This window comes from Wyeomyia smithii, chromosome 1 (genome assembly GCF_029784165.1).
Source record: "Wyeomyia smithii strain HCP4-BCI-WySm-NY-G18 chromosome 1, ASM2978416v1, whole genome shotgun sequence".
NCBI classification, from domain to species: Eukaryota; Metazoa; Arthropoda; class Insecta; order Diptera; family Culicidae; genus Wyeomyia; species Wyeomyia smithii.
In genome coordinates this window covers 77,441,036-77,461,940 of record NC_073694.1, presented here as the reverse complement: position 1 = coordinate 77,461,940, position 20,905 = coordinate 77,441,036, and the positions used below count along the sequence as shown (strand labels likewise).

At 35.0% G+C, this 20,905-nt stretch overlaps 1 protein-coding gene across 1 annotated transcript in view; it reads left to right on the top strand.

Annotated features, from left to right (window-relative positions):
• Positions 1-20,466, top strand: part of LOC129717892 (TWiK family of potassium channels protein 7) — a 126,837-nt gene extending 106,371 nt beyond the window's left edge. Inside the window, exons 2-7 of the mRNA XM_055668157.1 lie at positions 15,567-15,728; positions 15,786-15,909; positions 16,487-16,654; positions 18,761-18,958; positions 19,016-19,131; positions 19,189-20,466. Coding sequence (XP_055524132.1) covers positions 15,567-15,728; positions 15,786-15,909; positions 16,487-16,654; positions 18,761-18,958; positions 19,016-19,131; positions 19,189-19,458 — 1,038 coding nt within the window. The 3' untranslated portion in view covers positions 19,459-20,466. The remainder of the gene's footprint in view (positions 1-15,566; positions 15,729-15,785; positions 15,910-16,486; positions 16,655-18,760; positions 18,959-19,015; positions 19,132-19,188) is intronic.
• Positions 20,467-20,905: the final 439 nt, after the last annotated feature.

The following is a 20,905-nucleotide window of genomic DNA, read 5'->3' as shown; positions in this document are numbered from 1 at the left end:
CTCACTTCCTTCTGCGTTCTGTCGCCGGAGGCCAATGCTGATCACCATAACTACGTTTTGTGTTCGTTGACGAGATTGCTCTTTTTAAATAAAATTTACAACTACATATGCTACACATTCATCTTACCACCACCTTCTGGGATGATATCGTCCGACTTGTTTATTTCTACTCCTAAGCATTGATAGATGTGCACCTTGTACAACGTTAAATCAAGCAGAATGTTTTTACAGAGATTACTTTCATGTTTTTCCATCCAAAGGTGTCAAAACTCATCAATTTTTAAATGAGTGTATTTTGGACATTTTATAAATTATGCGTGGTAGACTGAAAATTTGTGGAACCTTTGTTTTTGATGGTGTAGCTAATCAGTCCATTCCTTGTATTTTGTCCGTGTACTCTGTTCGAACTGATCCGAGGCGTGAGACATTATTTATACATCAGAACTCGGTTAGCGGCGTTTAACAATTTCATCCTACACCATGTGTACAAGACTAATTTTGTACACATGTTCATCATTATTACACAAACCAATTTGTTTCGAGAAAAAATTAATTGACCATTTTTGATTTGAGAGTAACTAATATTTTCCACGGGTGAAGAAATTTTTCAGACTCAAGACCGAGTTCTAAGAGGGGATTACATACGCACTTTGGCATAGGTTTTGTTCAAAGCATTGTAGCTCAGAAACCCTCGGTTGTACAGAAAATTGTTTGAGAAGAAATTGTAGGGAACTAATAGTAAAGAAAACATAACATACACAATGAAAAAAAAAATTTTTTTTGACAAAAAAAAATTTTCAAATTTTATTTTGAAAATAAGAGTTGATTTTTTGAATTATTTCAAAGAAACTTGAAGCTTAACGCAACTTCTGATAAAAGTTCAGGATGAGGTAATGAAAAATAGAATTTTTATGAAACATCAGGTTTTTTAAAAAAATATTCAACTCCGTTATTTTCCAAATTAACTGTAATCCAATACAACAATTGAAATTGTCATTTCAAATTGAAAGCCTTACGATATACAAGTTCGTAAACGCATTCGTTTTCAAGGTATTATGAATTTAATTTGAAAAAATTAGAAAATAAACACTAAACTGTACATTAAATTAAAAAAAGACATTGTGCGGCTGTTGCAAGACGAAGAAAACCCGAAATCCTGACCTGTGAGCCGCGAAAGTACTTAACTAGGACGTACGCGGTGAACAAACAACAAATGACAGCAAGTCGACACCATGCGCATCGGTTAGCCTATATATAAGGCTAAAGCTGACACCGATACCGATGTACAGAATGCACATGGTGCGCGCCTACGCCCTGTACAGTGGCATTACGCGACTTATAATAAATGGAAAAATACTACCCCGAATGAAACTAGCTCCGTAAAGTTCACTCTTGGATCATTTTGGGTAACGCTTGACGTTTGATTTTCATTTTCACATTATGGAAGGAACGGTAATGATCATTTAGTTGGATTTTCAGAAAATTTTATTGCGTGACCGTGAACCATGAGCGTGAATTATTTCATCGGAGTATGACAGCTCGTCACAAGGAGGTAAGTCTAAGATTGAATTGAGATTCGTTGTAATTTTACAAGAATTCCGCTAGTAAAAAAATCGATCAGCACTGAACGTGAGCGTAAAACGCTTAGCGCATCGAATATCACTTCAGTATATAAAAACCCAAATTAATCCACCTAGCAGCAGGGCTGTCATTCGCACACTCATTGCGCTCAGTGTGTTAATTTTACGTCAAGGCACAACGAGAACGGTACCTACACATTTTGACAACCAACAGGTACAAAGAAAAAGAGCGAAAACGAAATGACTATGAAAGATATCACCAAGTGAGAAATATTTCAAGAGAGGAAGAACGAACAACACTTTGTGCTGCTTTTTGCGACACATTGCGTGATAACAAAGAGCTTCAGTTTGAGCAGTTTGCGTTGCGTTGCGGGTAGAAAAAATAGCAGAGAAAAGGAACCAAGAAAGGACCATATACATTTGTGAGAATTCATTTACACACGGTTCTCAATGGCGTGGACGTGTTTCTTAGGACATATTACGCACGCCCAGACATGTTTCTGCCCTGGTATTCATATACAATCGCTTCATGCATTCACTTCTGTTACCGTTCATTAGGGTGGTAATGACTTGTATGAAAAAAAATTATCCTCCGTCGGATTTAGAAGTTCGGTCAGTCGAAAGTGAAACTTTAACCGATCGATTGTTTCATTTTTTGTTTTTGTATAACACCAGATCTCGATGTTTCATGCATTCCTAAGATATTTGACATCAGGGTTTTTTGATATTCATTTCATTTATGAACAGGTGCATTTTTTTCGTTGGTCACAAAATAATGCTTTCGTGCTCCCAAAATCAGATTAAGCTGAAGTTTAGTATGGGAACTTTTTTCGAAGACAAAACTATTGAGCCCTACTTCTAAACGAAATTCGAAAAGTCGATTTCTATCACCACCCTACTGTTAATGTACGAGACATATTGTGAATATCTCCGGGAAGAAACCATTTGTAGTTTTGAAACAAAACCCATTGAGCAGCACTAAAAATAAGTTCCTAAATTATTTCAGTAAGAGTCAAATGAAGTGTAAAAACCAAAAAAAAAATAATACTATAATTATTCGTTTGTCAAATCCGATAATCATTGCCCCAAGCAACACACAAAGTAAGACACAATGTGTGGTGTCGCACATTTCGGCAAATGCACTAAGAGTACTCAGTCGTTTTTTTGGTGCGAAAGAAATACAAAAGAGCGAATGGGGAGAAGAGAACACAAACGAAATATCGGGAGTGGCACGCACGGTTTGATGGCAAATGTGTTGTGTACAAACTTGTGTGGTTCTGTCTGCACTGAGGTGAATTCCAGCCCTGCCTAGCAGTGAGACCCAGTCTTTCTCATTCGAACTTATTTTTTGTTCAAATAGATTTAACGAACACTTCAATTTCCAGAAAAAAAATACACCTTGATAATATTTGCTGGATTTATTTATCACTCTAAACAACAAATTTTTGGTAAAAAACACCTAAACTATACCGAACATTTGAAGCATAACATATGAATATACATTAACCCTTTCTAAGGCAGTGGCAACTATATTGCCACCAACAACTTTCGTTTTTTACTGCTTCATAATTACGAGCTATGATCAGTGATCAGAAATAAACAATAAAATTTAATCACCTTTTTTTTAGCCTCGGCCCGTTAAAGAGTTGAAACATGCAGATTACATGAAATAATTATGTTTCAAATATATGACGCGAATTTTTTTTTTTTTTTTTTTTTTTGATCATGGTATAATCAAAACGTCACTCATGTTGAGGCTGAACTTGATTATATATAGACTCAATAAAATTTTATATTGACTTGATTATCTATCATTCGATTAAATATCATTTTATATTTGATTAATTAAAGCATTTATAACTTTTTTTTCTATTTCAAATATGACTTTCTTTTCACAACTTTTGAACCACGTGTTCAATCATAATAATTCATCAGTCAACCCTAGCCCGTTCATCTGATATCAGTATTGTTAAAATCGGTTGTGTAGTTTCTGAGATAATAAAGTTTCGTGATTTTAACATTCTGATACATTACAGACGAAGTTACAGTCCGATTACAGTAAAATTCAATATTTGATTACCCGATCAGTCAAAAATATCAGGATTATAACAAATCTTGATATATTGTTACGCACTGTTTTGCATCAACTTGTGTTCTAAACTAGGTCTCGTTAATAGTTAAAATATCAAAATTTCTATCAAAATTACTTACTGATTATAACAAATTATAGCAAATTTTGTAAGGTTTTTGGCAGAAAAAGATCAGAATAAATAAGAATGTACACTATTTTGTCAATTGAATAACAAATTCTGTTTTATAAAGGGTGATTTTTTAAGAATTTGGTTTTTCTTTAAACAAAAACGCATAAAAACTACAAAACTGTATGAAATCTTTATTTGAGCCGATAAATTGGTTTATGCCATTTACTTTTTAAAGATAATTTCATTCAAATGTTGGCCACGACTACGTTTTAAATGGTCCATACGAAAAGTCCAATTTTGGGTCACTTTTTCGAGCTGGTATCTCGCGAATAACGCGTGTAATGTTGTCTTCCAAGGCTGGAATTGTTGTTGGCTTATCCGCATAGACGAGAGACTTAACGTAGCCCCACAAAAGATAATCTAGCGGTGTTGAATCGCATGACCTAGGCGGCCAATTCACCGGTCCATTTCGTGAGATGAATTGCTCACCGAACTCATTCCGCAATATGTCCATTGATTCGCGCGATGTGTGGCACGTTGCTCCGTCTTGCTGAAACCACATGTCAACAAGACCCAGCTCTTCCATTTCCGGCAAAAAAAATCAGAAATCATCGCGCGATAGCGAGCGCCATTGACCGTAACGTTGCGATTTTGATCATCTTTGAAGAAGTACGGACCAATGATGCCTCCAGCGTTTAAACCGCACCAAATCGTGCTATTTTCTGGGTGCATTGGCGATTCTTGTATTGCTTCTGGTTGCTCTTCGATTTAAATACGGCAATTTTGCTTATTAACATACCCATTTAACCAGAAATGAGCTTCGTCACTAAACACAATTTTTCGGTAAAAAAGTGGATTTTCGGCATTTTTCACAGAGGACGAGTTTTGGTAATAAAATTCGATTATTTGTAAGCGTTGTCCAGGTGTAAGTCTGTTCATGGTGAAATGGCAAACCAACTGAGTACATTAGACTTTGACAGCTATCAGAATTCCCGCGTGAACTGTCAAATCTGAATACACGAAAAACCAAATAGCAAAAAAATCACCCTTTATATGCTTTAGAAAAACACACTTTTGAACATTCAAGTGTATGATAACAGAATTTGATATAATTCTGTACTTCTTATTATTCTGGCATATCAAAAATATTGCAGGTGTTGTTATTTCTATCAAGTTTGGATATATTTGTGATACCCGTTTGTTATAATCGTTTGATCAGGTAGACACTAATTTTTTGGAAATCGGTTCAGCCATCTCTGAGAAAAGTGAGTGAGTTCAAGTAGTCTTCGGAATATGTTTCTTTTCAAAGTTAAATCTCACATTTTTGAACATAACAGGCAAAGTAAAAATCCGATTGCAAAACTAATGAATAGGGTCTTATGGGGCAACTAGACCTTCCATATGACACTGATTTTATGAAAATCGGTCCAAATCGGAAACATGAGTGAGATTAAATAGTCTACAGAACACGTTTCTTTTCATAACTTCTGACCCACATGTCCAATCTTTATAAAATTCTAAGTCTAAAGTTTTGGTTAAAATCGGTTGTGTAGTTTCTGAGATAATGAACCTTCGTGATTTTTTAAAATTTAATAGGGTTTATGGGGCAACTAGACCTTTCATTTGAAAATAATTTTATGAAAATCAGTCCAGCCATCTCTGAAAAGAAAAACAAATGAGATTGAAAAGTTGCACACACACACACACACATACATACAAAAAACATATACACACGTACACACACATACACACACAAATACACACACATACACACAGCTCGTCGAACTGAGACGAGTGATATATGCCATTCGGCCCTTTGGAGCACTTTGACATCTTCGGTTTTGCCAGTGATTGCTATACCTTTCTAGGAGAAAAGCAAGAAGAGATTGAATGTACTTTCGCAGTGCATTTGTTGCATCTCACTAGTTATAACAATTAAGAAAGAACAGTTTTAACAAAGTGTGTAAGTCGATAATGATGTAATAATTTTCACCGAAAGTTGGTAGCACGTGGTTACTATTTTAGGTTACGTGCATTTCTGATTATTCTGAACTGCAGTTGGCTTTCAGTTGTGTATTGTTTTCGATGCGCGATGAAGCAATTCCGGAAAGTCGTAGTAAAGCGGCTTTTGGCTGGTAACCGCTCTTGAACAGTATTCAAATGTCTGAAATCGTGTGGGGTTAAGCGAAACTTCGTTTATAAAACCATCAAACAAGGCACAGGGAGACATCCTCTCTGGAGGGCCATAGAAGATCTGGTCGGCCACGATTTACAAGGACACTGGAGTCGTTAAAGTGGAAAAAAGGCAACATTCAGGACGAATAGTTGTCACCGGTCTTATATTTATATCTATTGGATCTGTTCACAACATTCTGACTACTGACTTTGGAACAGGTTAAAGCGGTTATCCAGAAAATCTGGTATAAAAAACTATGGAATCTGTGCGTGTGACATTTTTTAAGTTGATGAAAGGGGATGGAGTTATTGCAAAAGAACTGCTGTAGATGTTCACTATAAAAAGTACTTTCAATAAAACATGCTCAGAATTCAAATGTGTGATATTTACATATCATTATTGAATTTAAAAAAAAATATACAAAGTAGGGGTAAGCGGGGTAAGACCGCCCCCTTAAGCAATTCTGTTTATAGAAAAAAAAGTTGCGGCTGCAATTTCATTTTTTCTTCGCTAAGAGGTTCTTCTATTCAATACCCGCATTTAAAAAATAAGAACTGAAATATTTTTGTTTATTTTCCAGCTTTTTTTTTTAATTTTAAAAATTCATTGAAAATGTGCAGATCTTTTTCATGCGGGGTAAGCCCGCCCACCAGAGGGGTAAGAGCGCCCACCATTTTTTGAGGATAAACAATATTTTTAGGACCGAAACGGTTGATTCTATCGGTAAAGTGTCTCTGACAAAGTTGTAGATGGTATTTTCTTTCTTTTTATATAAAATATACACTGTGAAAAATCTGAAAAAAAAATTTTCTAAGTTTTAACTTATTTTGTTTTCTGATTATTCAAGTTCAAATCAATGTTTAGGTAACTTTTTTGGTTTTCAAAATAAATAGATTTTTCAGAATTGGGGTTTTTCAAGATATTGAATTCATAATATACCTATCTTCAAGCTAAAAATTAAAACTCATTAAACTTATCTGTATGATTCTTTTGAAGACTTATTATGTATAGAAAAATACTAATAATTATTATTTCTTTTATTTATATTTTCAATTTTCTGTTTTTTTTTTTGAAGAACAAAATTACCAACGACTCTATACACCAAATAAACCGTCAAAAAAAAAAATTCTTCACAAAAATTGAGCTATTAATATTTCTATTACTCCATGATCCAACAACCATAAAATTTTAGCTTACCTTTTGTAGATTTTACAGGCAAAAACATGTTTTTTTCAAAAAAATTTGAAAAATAAATATATTTTTAATTCTGTTTCTATATTTTTTCTTTAAATTTTTTTAGAGTGTGTACTTTTTTCGAAAGTAAAAAACTACTATTTTCAATTCTGCCGGAGACGTCATACCTATCAAACACACCGTCCTGGCTCTAAAATTATTTTGGTTCATTAACACCATGAACACAGGTTTACTTTTTTCAAAAATAAGTCTTGTTAAAATATATTACTAGAAAAGCTTAAACCAAATCGAAAATGGTCGATTAACATCGATGTCTTATGTGGCTTGAAGTTGCTTTACTGATCCTGTAAATATTCCCTTTGTAGTGTCGAGGCATTTGGGTCTTGAAGTAAAACAACAAGCAGTTGGATTCGTGGCGGTTTCACCTCTTGTATAGTGGGCGACTTTACCCCCAGTGGAACATTTTCATATTTGACCGAAAAAGTAGTCAAAATTACAAGAATACTCACGGCCTTCGATATTTTCGAAAGAAGATAGATTCAGGCAAGTGATTAAACGAACAAAACAATAGATTTTTAGACTGAAAAACCTTAAGTCCCGTTGCCGCAAAACAATAGCGCATTGACTGGTTGCCAGCTGAAAGGTTGTTTTTGATTATTTCTGCGACCGTTCGTGCACTATCAAAACAGAAAAACGTGCAAAATGTTATGTAATTATACTGTAATAGACACGTTAAAGAAATTTTTCAATTATTTTATAACTTGGTAGTAAAACTACGGTGGGCGGTCTTACCCTGTTTACCCCTACATGCTGTTGATATTCTATCGTATCATTTGAAGGGAGGCTCTTATTCGATCAACATCTACAGTTGCTCTACTGGACAAATTTTATGTGGGACTAGGTTTTTTTTCTTTTTTGGGGTGAGTGGGGAAAACTTTAAAGGCTCAAGGCTTCCATACAACCGGAAAGAACGCAATAATCATTTCGTTTTCATATGATTATAATCGCTATTATTTCGTTAATAAATGATGAAAATAGAGTAAAAATTTAAAGGAGGAACATTCCCATCTTTTTTCTATACGGTTTAGTCATTTAAATAAAGCCAAGCTGATTATAGTGAATAATTATTTGAATAATGAATTTGAATAATTAGTTGAAATGTAACGAATTTTGACAAGATTTCCTCACGCTTACCATTTGTGATTCTTCTTAGAATATTCGTCTAAAAATATGAGTATTATTGCTCGTTCTAATGGATGGTTGTTGCATTCCATTGTAATAAAAAACTTCAAATCTTACTTAGAATCAAAATACATACGCATGTGCTCTTACTGTAAGAGGTAATCTTCTTTTCGGACAGATATCTGTTCGTATGCGAAGTTGTGGAGATTGCACCAGACAACACAGCTTAGACTCTAAAAGTAATTCTTATCTTGTCACGTCCAAGGTGTAAGAATTTATTTAACGACTTGTTAATGGGACACTAATGTTTTTGATAATAAGGTCAAGCGCCTACGCATTGAATATAGATTCAACGATCAAGTGCAAACAGTTGGTAAGGCATGTCATCGTAAAAGCAAATCAAATTCGATCCGCAGTCCGACAGACATGCAAATTCGAAATATACTAAAACGTTGCATTTACAACATATCAAATGTTCGATTGAGGCACGCGTTGAAAATGTTGTATCACAGTATGCAAGGTTTTTCTTAGACAAAAATTCTTTTTCGTTACACCTATGAGATATAATCATAGATGAAGATGAGATATAATCATGTTCCTGATTTTATCTAATTAACTATTATTTAGCATTATATATTTTAGCATTTTTACCATATTGTATCATATTCACCAGCTGCTTTTTTTCCATCTTGTCTTCATTTCCGCAAACAAAATGACAAACAATTTTAGTTACTTGTTAACGATGATTTGGAAAAATTTGCATTCTGCTGGAAGCAGCGTAATTAACCGATTGACTTGCCGCTAACTTTTGAATATGCATTTTGCGTGCATTGAGCTGCACTCATAACACGGTTTAAACCCATAGGTTAAATCGCACTAAATGCACGCACTAGTGTTGTTCAGTATGAATAAAACTATGATCGGGGAACTGTTGAGAGTCCATAGTTTCGAGCTGTACTAACAAGGTAAATGGTTCTAGAAATGAGTGTGCGCAGTCCCACTTGTGTCAATGAGGTTGTGCTGAAGGTTCAAAAAAGTATTTTGTTGAATTAATAAAGTGTAAAGCATTATGTATTTATATACTTACTTCGAGATTAAATATTCTCTGCAGATGAGAACAATGAAAAGGATTATTTAAGCAGCAATCGGACTTTAACACTTATTAATAATTGTTACTTTATACTTTCCTGTATTGCAACAAACTTAGCTGTAATTGAAGTTTAGCAGATTTTAGCAACTTGGTGTTACTTAAGTAACGTTTCGTCATTTCTCAACACCCATTAGAAAGAAACTAGCCTAACGTAGTCGATAACGGTATCGCCAACTACACTGTTGACCTTGGTTCGAACCCCATCGCCCAGGTAGGCTTCGAAGAGTGTAAAGGAGGTGTGATCCCCTAACAACCAATCCAACTGGTCTAAGTACAATCTTTACCGACTCAGAGAGAGTTTCTGCGGACCAAGGTTGCATATTCAATTTTAGAGTGCTTCTTCGCCGCGTGCCGATAGCTCGCTCCACAAGCACAATTTTGAGACACGATGTATGACAAACTTATAGTCCCAAAGTAGAACCACAAGTTTGTTGAATGGTATAATGCTCTAACTCTTATGCCTGAAGCGTGAGAGTCCATATTCAGCGCAATATTCCGTCAATATTCGCGGTGAATATTTTGATATTCACCGCGAGTATTGGCTCTTACATTTTAGGCTTAAGAGTTAGAGCATTTCTTTCTTCGACAAACTTGTAGCATTACTTAAGGACTGCAAGTTTGTCATACATAATGTTTCAAAATTGTACTAGTGGAGCGAGCTATTGGCACGCGTCCAATTGAATTGAATTGACACCCCAACATTTAATATACAACCTTGCTGCGGACGTTAGATCTCTGGGATCACATCGTATACCATCATATTTAAAAGTAAAAACGGTGGCGTTGGTCCCGTTAGGTGTCGTACACAATTTACGTAATGCAAAAAATCCAGATTTCAGACCCCCTCCCACCTATGTTATAATAAGTAACGTTCGATATGACTCCCCCCCCCCCCCTTGTTAATTACGTAACGCTGAACAACCTGTCCCCCTCCAAATTTTCAATTTTGGCCAAACAGCCTCTGATGGAAATACCCTGAAAAGATTATATTTTTTTTAACAATTTCTGTGAATTTTGGTGCCCCCAGCAAATGCAGAAGTGCGTCAAAATGCCGCAGAGTAATTGCTCGCCGGGTAAGTTATCTCTACTAGGGGCACCAAAATTCAGAGGAATGCTATAATCTTTCGTTTCTTCCAGTTTGAGCTCTAGGGCAAAATCTGTGTTTACCTGTATTGTTTATAAAATATGAGAGTAGACTAGAATTTCAATTCACTTCACTATACCTCGTTAAAGTTTATGAGAACAAAACCATCGTGTAATGTTAGAAGAGTGTAAGAGGGGAAAATTTCAATTGCCAACTGCTTTTATACAATTGTACTCAGAGTTGCCAATAAAATTTTCGATTTAATTGGAAAACGGCGGAAGAAAAAACTGGAAAAACTGAATTCCAAATAAATAAAAAAAAAGCAAAAAAATGATTGTGAGAGTGCTTTTCTGTTATGGGGACTGAATCCAGTGACAATCTATCTCAATCTATCTCAAAATTAAGAAAATAAAGCAACGATTTCTTTCGTTACATCAGTGAAGTTGAAATTTCAGTTATTTCTGGCTTCGCTATCTTTTGGTAACTAATTCTTCTAACAATTTCTTAACTGCTACGCAGCAGAAAATAAATAGAAATTTTTTTAATGGTCTGGTAAAATCTATTTGTTTGGTTCTATCTCAACCACGTCATGCAGTCTTCAATTTGACTGTGTTTCGTGCGAGAAGATAGAATACTGATAATGCTGATAAGAATTGTCAAAATAATTTGTCAATCTACAAAATTTACGTTTCAAAATTATTCCCGAAAATCAATCACAGCTTCAGTGAATAAAAAACTGAATAAAACTGGCAAATATCTGAAAAAACTGGAAGATTTTGGTAATAAACTGTTTGACTGGATCAATTGAAAAATGTAGGAATCCAGTTTAAACTGGAACATTGGCAACCCTGATTGTACAGCATGTGATAATTAATGTGTCGTTGAATAGTTAAAATGTAAAGATTTGAATCATTTTCTTACTGCCCGATAGGGGTGGGTAAAATGGCTCTTTTGCAAGAGCGGCTCTGAACCGCTCACTCACCGTTCCGAACCGACTCACATGAACGGCTCATAGTTCACAATAATTCACGAGCGTTGACAGTTCGTGTTTTCTCGGTAAACTTCGGGTTCGCGTGAACCCATCAGTTTAGGTGCGCTCAAAGAACCGTGGCTCTTATTCGTGAGCCATTCGTTCTTTCGCTCTTTTCTAAGAACCGGTTCATATGAACGGCTCATGAACCGCTCGCCCATCCCTACTGCCCGGTGAGAGTGCAGTCAAATGGTATAACAAAGAACGAGTTGTTTTGATAAAATTAACTAGCACTTATCACCTAGTAGTAATAATTCATTAATCGTCGTGCCATGCAATAAAAATATGAATGTACTAAGATATTTATGTTATTTGAATCAAAACTCACTCCTTTCCAAATCCAACCAATGTTGTAATAGAATACTAAACTGTGTAATTCGACGAAAACGAGAATTGAGAGAAGCCGAAACTGTCGCAGATCCATATACAAGAGAATCGTTACTCAATTTAAATGTAGGGTAGAAGCACCGGTTTTGGCCATAGCACCAGCTTTGGCCATGATAGAATAAAATTGACAATTGTGAAAAAGTATCTTAGATTACTCCTAATTCGAAGTCTCCTATTGAACCTGCTGATACTATTCAATAAAAGTAAAGCTAGTTGTTCAAATATTAAAAAGCAAGGCAAATCCATGGTGCTACATTCCGATTCGGAACTTGACCTTCTGTTTATTTATACACACACACTTCGCAGCTGACTGTTAAGTGTACAGGACAATTGCGGGGCTAGCGCTACGATCTTACTGACACTAACAGTCTCTCCCGAGCCGAGACTTGAACCTACGACGACTGGCTTGTTAGGCCAGCATCGTACCTCGAGACCATCTGGGAGCGTAAAATTAAAATCAAATATTTTCCAAAACACAACTTAAATTAGTTTTTTTTTTTTTATTCTCGCTTATTTACCGTCGGTCTAGCTCCGCCACTGTTGTTGTGCCAATCACCGACGCCCGGGGAGGCGACTCCACCCAGGACCCTAACTCACGACCCGTTGATTAACGGACCGGCACCAACGGCTTTACTTCCTCATGCGATGGAAGGCGTGATCCCAGAGATTTTTCGCCTCAGAAAATCTCCCGGTGTCGGCTAGAATTGAATCTAGACCAGTTGGGTGGGTTGTGAGTGGATCACGCCACCTCACAACCATCGACACCTATGTCGGCGGTGGGATTCGAACCCAGGCGTCGAGCGTGGTTGGCGGAGACGTTACCAACTACGCTAGGCCCCCGCAACTTAAATTAGTTGAAGTTGATCAATTTCATATGAAGGGACCTATTACAGCAGACGAGCAAGCGACGAGTTACTCGTCTGACCAATAACTGTAATAGGGCCCTTAGTTTGTACACTGGTAACATACTTATCCAGGAAAAACAGGAAAACAGTAGTTCCACCTGTTTTTACCGAAGAAAAAATCTATTTTTAATTGATCTTTCGAAGCAACAACCTTTTGATCAATTAAATTAAATTTTGGTACCAAGAACAAGTTGTTACAAGTACAGTTCTTATTTCATAACTATAATTAATACAATAATATGCACCTGCTTGTGTTTTTTTATATGCTTCCATTTTTCAGTGTGACAAACGTACGTACAAAATATAGACGTTGGGCATCAAAACCTGAAAAATTTGAAAATGTAACATGTGACGCATTTGTAACACTCTTAAGCGTAAATTACTTTCGATAAGAATGTCCAATTTCGATTATTTTTGTTGCACTTGAAAGATATAGTACTTCTCGAATCCTAGTACTGTCGTTTTTTACATTGTTTACATATTTTGAAAAGTAAGGTTTTTAACGTTTCTTTAATTCAAATTTGCCTAGAACAGTTACGTAATCACTGAGATAATAGAGTTTCGTGATATTCACGTTTTGATTCTGAATTTCTATTTATATTTTTATATAAAGGTCTATGGGACAACTAGACCTTTTATTTGACACTGAGCACGGTGTTTCAAATACCATTATTATAAAATAAAATACGCCATCAAAACTGCTAATGCCAGTTGCTCTGTATTACTATCATGCACCTCTGGGCCAAATTCGAAAATCATCCTTGGAGTATTGTAGTATTGGAGTAATCTTAGTATGTATTGTTTCACAGGCAACATATGCCCATTGATCGGAAAATGGTCCGGATCAAATAACCCTGGGAAAATGGCGAATTTTCGACCTGAATCAAAAACATTATTTGACAATTCAATTCACTCTCTAATTTTCAAACTAGACCCATGAAAACCTTCAAATTTCTCACGAATAATACCGAAGGGGTAGAAAAGGAATCGAGAAAAATAAAAATATTACAAAACTAAAAAAAGTCGTTTTATTATTTCTCACTGAGATCTTAACAAATAAACTTTGAAATAGCGTGAATTCACCTTAGCTGAACAATTATGTACTTTACTTCGCATACTTATTTTTCAGTTTCATTAACTTTAACATGATATTAACTGATTGATCAACTTGTTTTGTTTTTATTCCTTGCGAACACGCCATATGTAGAAAAAATCTTCTTTAACATGAGATTTGTGAGAGGATGGGGGAAATGCAAAATCCTCACGTAATTTGTGGATGACGCCTTAGTAAATGGAATTTCTTTTTATGAGCAAGTCGTATGAATTGAAACATCATTTTTTGATATTTTTATGAGCAAGTCGTATGAATTGGAACCTCATTTTTTGATATTTTCCACGATATTTGAGATTTGACGCATATCAACTTATAACTCCGGATTGTTTGTAAATTCTGGAAAGAGTCTTTGTGAGCCCTTATACTTCAAAACTGTACAAATCACAAATTTTGCGCGCAGTCATCGGATACAAAAGTGGAGTAAAAGGTAGACAACTTAGCATAAACATAGCTTATACCTTTTTCATAGCAAATAATATTGATAGGTTCACTTTAAACATAGACATTAGGGTGACAATGGACTGTATTGGCACAAAAAAATGACCTGTGCGAAATTCCAGCTCAATCACACATGACTTGGGGGTGCCTCAAAACGCTCAAAGTTGTGATTTCCTGACCCTCAAAAATCTACCTATATCTACCTGAGTATCTATTTGTACTCCCCCCCTTTGGTAGACGTTCTAGGGTCAAAAAATTACAACTTTGAGCGCGTCGAGGCACCCCTCAATCATTGAACTGAAATTTCGCACAGGTAATTTTTTGGGCCAATAATCAAAATTTAGATGATCGGGTTTTGAAATTCGATGATGAATTTTTTCCATACAGTCATTGTCACCCTAATGTCTATGTTTAAAGTAAACTTATCAATATTATTTGCTATGGAAAAGTTATAAGCTATGTTTATGCTAAGTTGTCTACCTTTTACTTCACTTTTGTAATCGATGACTGTCGGTTTTTAAAATTTGACATGACCCTTTTCGCTGCCACCCTAATAAACAAAGACGTAGTATATGAGGAATAATTATTCTAGTAATAATTCTTCGAGACACCATCTAACGTGAATAGTTCTGAAAAAGCACTTTTTTCATACCATTCGTCGAAACAAAGCAATACAATGCAGAAAAGTACACCAAAGTATTTTTTAACACAGATTGCTTTTCTTCGTATAACTCGAAAACAGTACAAGATATCGACTTCATTTCAATCACGTCTCATGTCTACGATTTCAAAAAAAATCACAATATTCGGTGTGAAGACTGAAAATTTAAAACTTTTCATGTTGGCCTTTAGTGTAACCACTAACAAGGTTCAATCGTTTTGAGATGGTTGTCTTCGTTATGTTGTTGACTAAAAAAAAATCTACGCGGTCTTATACAAATTTGAAACACATCCCCCGCAAAAAAAAGACTTAGTGTGTTTATCAATTTACAGTTGTTTTTCGTGATTGCTTGATTTCAAACATGAACAAATTAGTAGTGGCAATATATAACTAACAACAAATTTTTAAAAAAATCAGTTATGACTAATAATAATTTGTCGACTATATTGGTGAATGTTTTGCAGATGTTCAGAGAGTTAGAGCTTCCAGCAGAGCTTAACAGGACGCGAAATTTGCGAGAATCTGTGATTGAGCAAAGAGAACATTTCATATATGCCATCGTTAACAACACAGATGTGCGGAATTTGGAAACTCTTCTTTCGATAGAACTGGAAAAATACGAAAAGGTATTATGACATGTTGTGTTCAAATAACGTTTATAGCAGGTATGCTGTTTAGTACAGACCGTGGAAGATGCAGCCCAAGGAGGAATTTCAATAGATGTTGATAATAATTTTCCTGTGGAATCTGAGAAGTGGAGCATACTACAAGCGGTATTTTTTGCATCCACTGTCCTTACCACAATCGGTAAATAGAACTGTAATGTTTTAGTCATTATTGGTTGATGTTAGATTTAAATTTCACCACTTTCTCAGCCATCTTCTCACGCACACGAAGGAATTCTATTTCCTTTCAATTACACATGCATTGTTGCAAAAATTGATACATAACACTGATATTTTATACTAGTAGGTAATTGTTGAGTTACAATTACCTACTAGTATAAAAAAACAGTGTTATGTATCAACTATAGAGGAAACCTCCAGTCACGCAGAACATGTCACTCGAGTCATACGGTAGTAATGTTGCAGCCATTGCTTCACTCCACAAGACATAATTAACATGCATAGCACAAAGGTGTTGCCACAAACTCTATCTGCTTTGCATCAATAGCTGTTAATCTCTCTCAATCAACAACTGTACAGTTGGATAATAGATATTTTGGTATCATATTTTGATTTTGAATCATCAATGTGGAGCATGAGCAGGCGAAAGTCGTAAACAAGTGCATTCAGACCATGTTTTGTTTTTTTTTTTTTTTCGATTAACCGTATAACTCAGATTACCATTTGTTTATCTTTTCACACTACTATTTCGCCGGTAGGTTATGGAAATATCGTGCCCGTGACACTATGGGGACGAATCTTCTGTATACTTTACGCTCTAATCGGTATCCCGCTGACATTGACCGTGATTGCTGACTGGGGACGCTTATTCGCTACAGCGGTATCCACCGTGGGACAACACTGGAAGTCCATACTTCCCTTCGCAAGTATATGATAGATTTAGGATGCTGTATTTCTCATATTTTTGAAAAAAATGAATAAACAAAGAAAACCATGTAGTATAGGCGATGATATAACCTGTTACCGTTAAAAAAATAGTAAATGACATGAAACTCAAACCAATCTAGTTTCATCATTATTTATCTGTCTATTAGAACTAATTCATACGGTTTCTTCAAATTTTTGCATATACAAACAATAATTCCTATTGTTGACTCGACCCTCCCTGATTAGAATGAACTTTGTGGGAAGGGTTGACTACTGCACACTATTTTATTTCTCATGAACCAAGATTGTTTTTCTCTAAGATTTTTTTTTTAATTTTTCAAAAGGCTAATGAACATCTTGGAATTATCATTCCTCTAAACCTACTACTATTATACTTTAAAACACAAACTCACTGAATTAGCAGCTGTTCTGATCTTCAAGAAGTTATACATCTACTTAAAAAAAAACGATTTTTTTGCTCTATAATAAAACACACCTTCTTGAACTTGATCTTGATCATTTTCTCAAATTTTCATAGAGATTCGAGCAATAGGGAAAGGTTTGAGCGATTTGAAGTGCGCTTCGTCACAGTCCCACAAGCTGAACTTGAAACTTTGTTCGCGATTATCTCGGAATGGCCGAAAAAAAACTAATACAATTTTTAGTGCTCCAAAACTGATTTTTTTTGGAAAGCGATTATCTCGCAACGGTCGAAAAAACAACAGGAACGAAATAATCATCGTTCATGCTCTCGGAATAACCTTAAGTTAATGAAATACTATAGGTACTCCGATTCAATTGACCTGCTGATCGACATCCTAAACCCTGCAAGTCTCATTCAAAAAAAGCTTTTGAGAACCGACCATAACTTTTTTAATAATTGATATTTATTTATGCACAATTGCTTCTTTTTTGTACTATTAGAAAATGATAACTTTAAAAAAATTCAAACTATTTCCAATTGACCAAAATGGTGTATAACCTCTTAATATTTTTCATAAGAGATAAAGAAGATTTATCCTACGTTTAAGTGATTATTGTAATCTTGATATTTCAATCTTATGCAGGTGATTTTTGCTTGGATTCAGCACTTTTCATTGTGTTAGGAATGTGAAAATTGTAAATTGAAAATTTGTAAAAAAAATCATCAAGTATTAATTTTCTCAGAATCTCTTATTTTTTGTGAACAATCTCTTTCTCATTCTTAATAATCCTAATAATGTGAAATGGTCATTCCCGGCACGTTACTTTTTCAATTTTTCGACTGAATGAAGTATTTGCCTAAATTTGCGTATAGAAACTTCAAGCTTCATGCTAGTGCAAATATTGACATTTGAGAATGTTAGCTGCGCCAAAAAAATATAATATAGATATATTTAATCATAGAAAATACAAAAATCCGAAAAATCAAAGGAAACATCGGGAAAAACTCCTTTTTATGGTAATTGCATAATAATTATAAAGTTTATCTTTTAGAGTTTTTGAATGCATTTTATCTAGTTTGTTTCCCGAAATGTATAACAATGTATGTATGTATGAAATGTATGTATGTTTCCCGAAATGTTAACATCAATTTTAACTATTCCTAAAACTTTGTCTTTGACATCGTTTAGATCAGTGCAACAGTTTCTAGAATACAAAAAAAATATACAATTAACAAAAATATTAATGAAAAATGCAATTTTGTGTGGTAGTCAATATGTCAGCAAAGTTATAGGCGGATCAAAGACAATCTCATTCATCTAGTTCAACATTTCGTATGGGAATGCTCTATGGTTATTTTAACCGTTATGTGCTCGACAAAAACATTCCTACGTTGGCGATACTAAATTATATTTCTTATCACTTTTCTAATATTCTTCCGATTTCTATAATTTTAATAACTCATGATTTGGCAACTTAATTACTCTCCTCGTAGCTCTCGTAATTAGCAGAGATCCGACTTTTCAAAAATATGTCTTAAAGCTGAGGATTTTTGTATCTATTTGAACAGAATCTTAAAGATGTGTTTTGAAATCTAAAATGACACCCGGGTACCTCGTCGAGCACATAACGGGTAATTCAAAATTCATTTGTTCCAATAAACTCAATAACTCTATTTATAGGATTTTGTCCAGATGTTGGAATAAAAATGTCAGATAAAAAGTGGTTGTATGCTGTTGGTGCTGTAGGATTCTTAGGTGTGTACCTGGCTGCGGGCACTGGACTCCTTCTTCTCTGGGAAGACGATTGGAATTTTTTCGATGGTTACTATTTTTGTTTCATCACTATGACCACCATTGGATTTGGAGATTTAGTCCCCAGTGGGTTCATGCAGTTTATTTCTTTACGTACACATTGATCATTGAACACTTTCTTAGGTAAACCAAATTATATGCTACTTTGTACCTTATACATCCTGGTCGGACTTGCATTAACTTCAACGATTATCGAACTAGTAAGGCGTCAGTATGCTCAGAGTTGGCAAAAATTACAGGTACTTATAAATCTTATTCCACAACATGCAAAATAGCTAATTCTAACCCTTTTCAAGGCTCTTTCTGGACCTTTGGCGGATACTTTGCGTCGACTAGGTGAATCAGCAGGTACTGGAATTGATGTGACAGCTTTACAAAACGATTTAAGACGCGTACTGACAATTGTCTCTATGCCGCGACTTCACGGTAGCAAAAAGAACGATCCTAGTCAAATAGCAGCTCTGGAAGCCATTACGAATGCAATTCTTCAAGATATTAAGGAGAAACAGGAAAGTAAAGATCCACCGAAGGTTGTCCAGATTGTCATTTATGAATCATCGGTTTAGTGGATTCACAACCACAATCGTATAATTAATATCAATATAATAAGAATTGTTAATATTATAAAAACTAAAAAACTAAAATTTATTATATAGTATATATCCATGTATGTATATATAATATTAGGTATTTTCGCTTAACAAGATATTTGGCTGTTGAGAAATATAAATAAATCATAGATACATTTCAAATTTTCTGTTTGAGAAACTGACAGAGAAGAGTGTGAGATCCAGTCGCAATATATATTTACAAACAAACATGATTGTAATTAACGTTTTAGGAAACCCCTGTATTGAGATGTCAGTTTGTATCCCAACGCCACAAGTACCGGTGACCGTGACAAAGCGTAAGGCTCACAATCCAAGTGATCCAAATCCAATTCCTAGCCGACACCGGAAGATTTTTTGAAGCGAGAAACCCTCTATAGTCATGCCTTTCATCGCATGAGGAAACCGTTGTCGCGAAAACATTATTGTGAATTGGAAACATTCTGAATTGAAAAATATTGACGAAGAAACTATCAATCACTACTATTATGAAAACCCTTGGAAAGATGGCTCCTAGTTGCGTTTACGCTGTCTCCAATCTACAAACTCCTGATCACGAATATTGTTCCATGCACGATTTGTAATTAATTATTGACGCACAGGTATGAGGTAATGCAAATCATTGGTACGGCGTGTGCACACACAAAAGTGTTAAAACATTTCAAGAAAGGATATTATTCAATCTAATTATTCAAATTGGTTCTGCTGTATCACGATTTACTTACATACAGACATGATATGTCAGCCACTAAAATGCGTACCTCACCTATCTGCGTTAATTTCTTACTCGACGAGTGTGAAAATGAGCACAGGACCAGTAGTAGTTCAGTTTCCTTTGCTATGAACTTAAGGCCCAACTAGCGCGTTTTGCGTAGCCTTGGACATCTAGTACAAATAAGACATAGTCAATGGCATCAACCTACAAATAAGTAAAGTGCAATAACTTCTTAGGCACCGCAGTTTATGTCATGGTAGGAAACTCGATTTTTCCCTTCCCTAGTGATTTGAGTAGGGGAAGCTAGAGTGAATGTTAGTTACAACCGTAGATTTTACGGCATCTTTTTCTAACTAAAACTTAATGTCAGTTCAGCCATAGTGTGATAGTACATACAGCACGATGTCATAATAAAAAAAATTTTTAACTCTATCACCTTTTTTCATGTTATTATGTTTTATTTAGGTATCAATTGTTATTCGAGTTCTCATAAAAATTATAGATACAAAACAGAGCTGACATTAAAGTTTAAGTTTAATGTTCCAGGTGAAGCGTAATCTGAAAGTCCGATTTTATTTCGGAACGGGACTGAAACGGACAACAAATTTAAAAATGCTTCCGGGATCTAAAAACGTGCTTTTTAATTCTGGTAGCAAAAATGATCTTATTTGTTTGAACTTTATCGCTCGA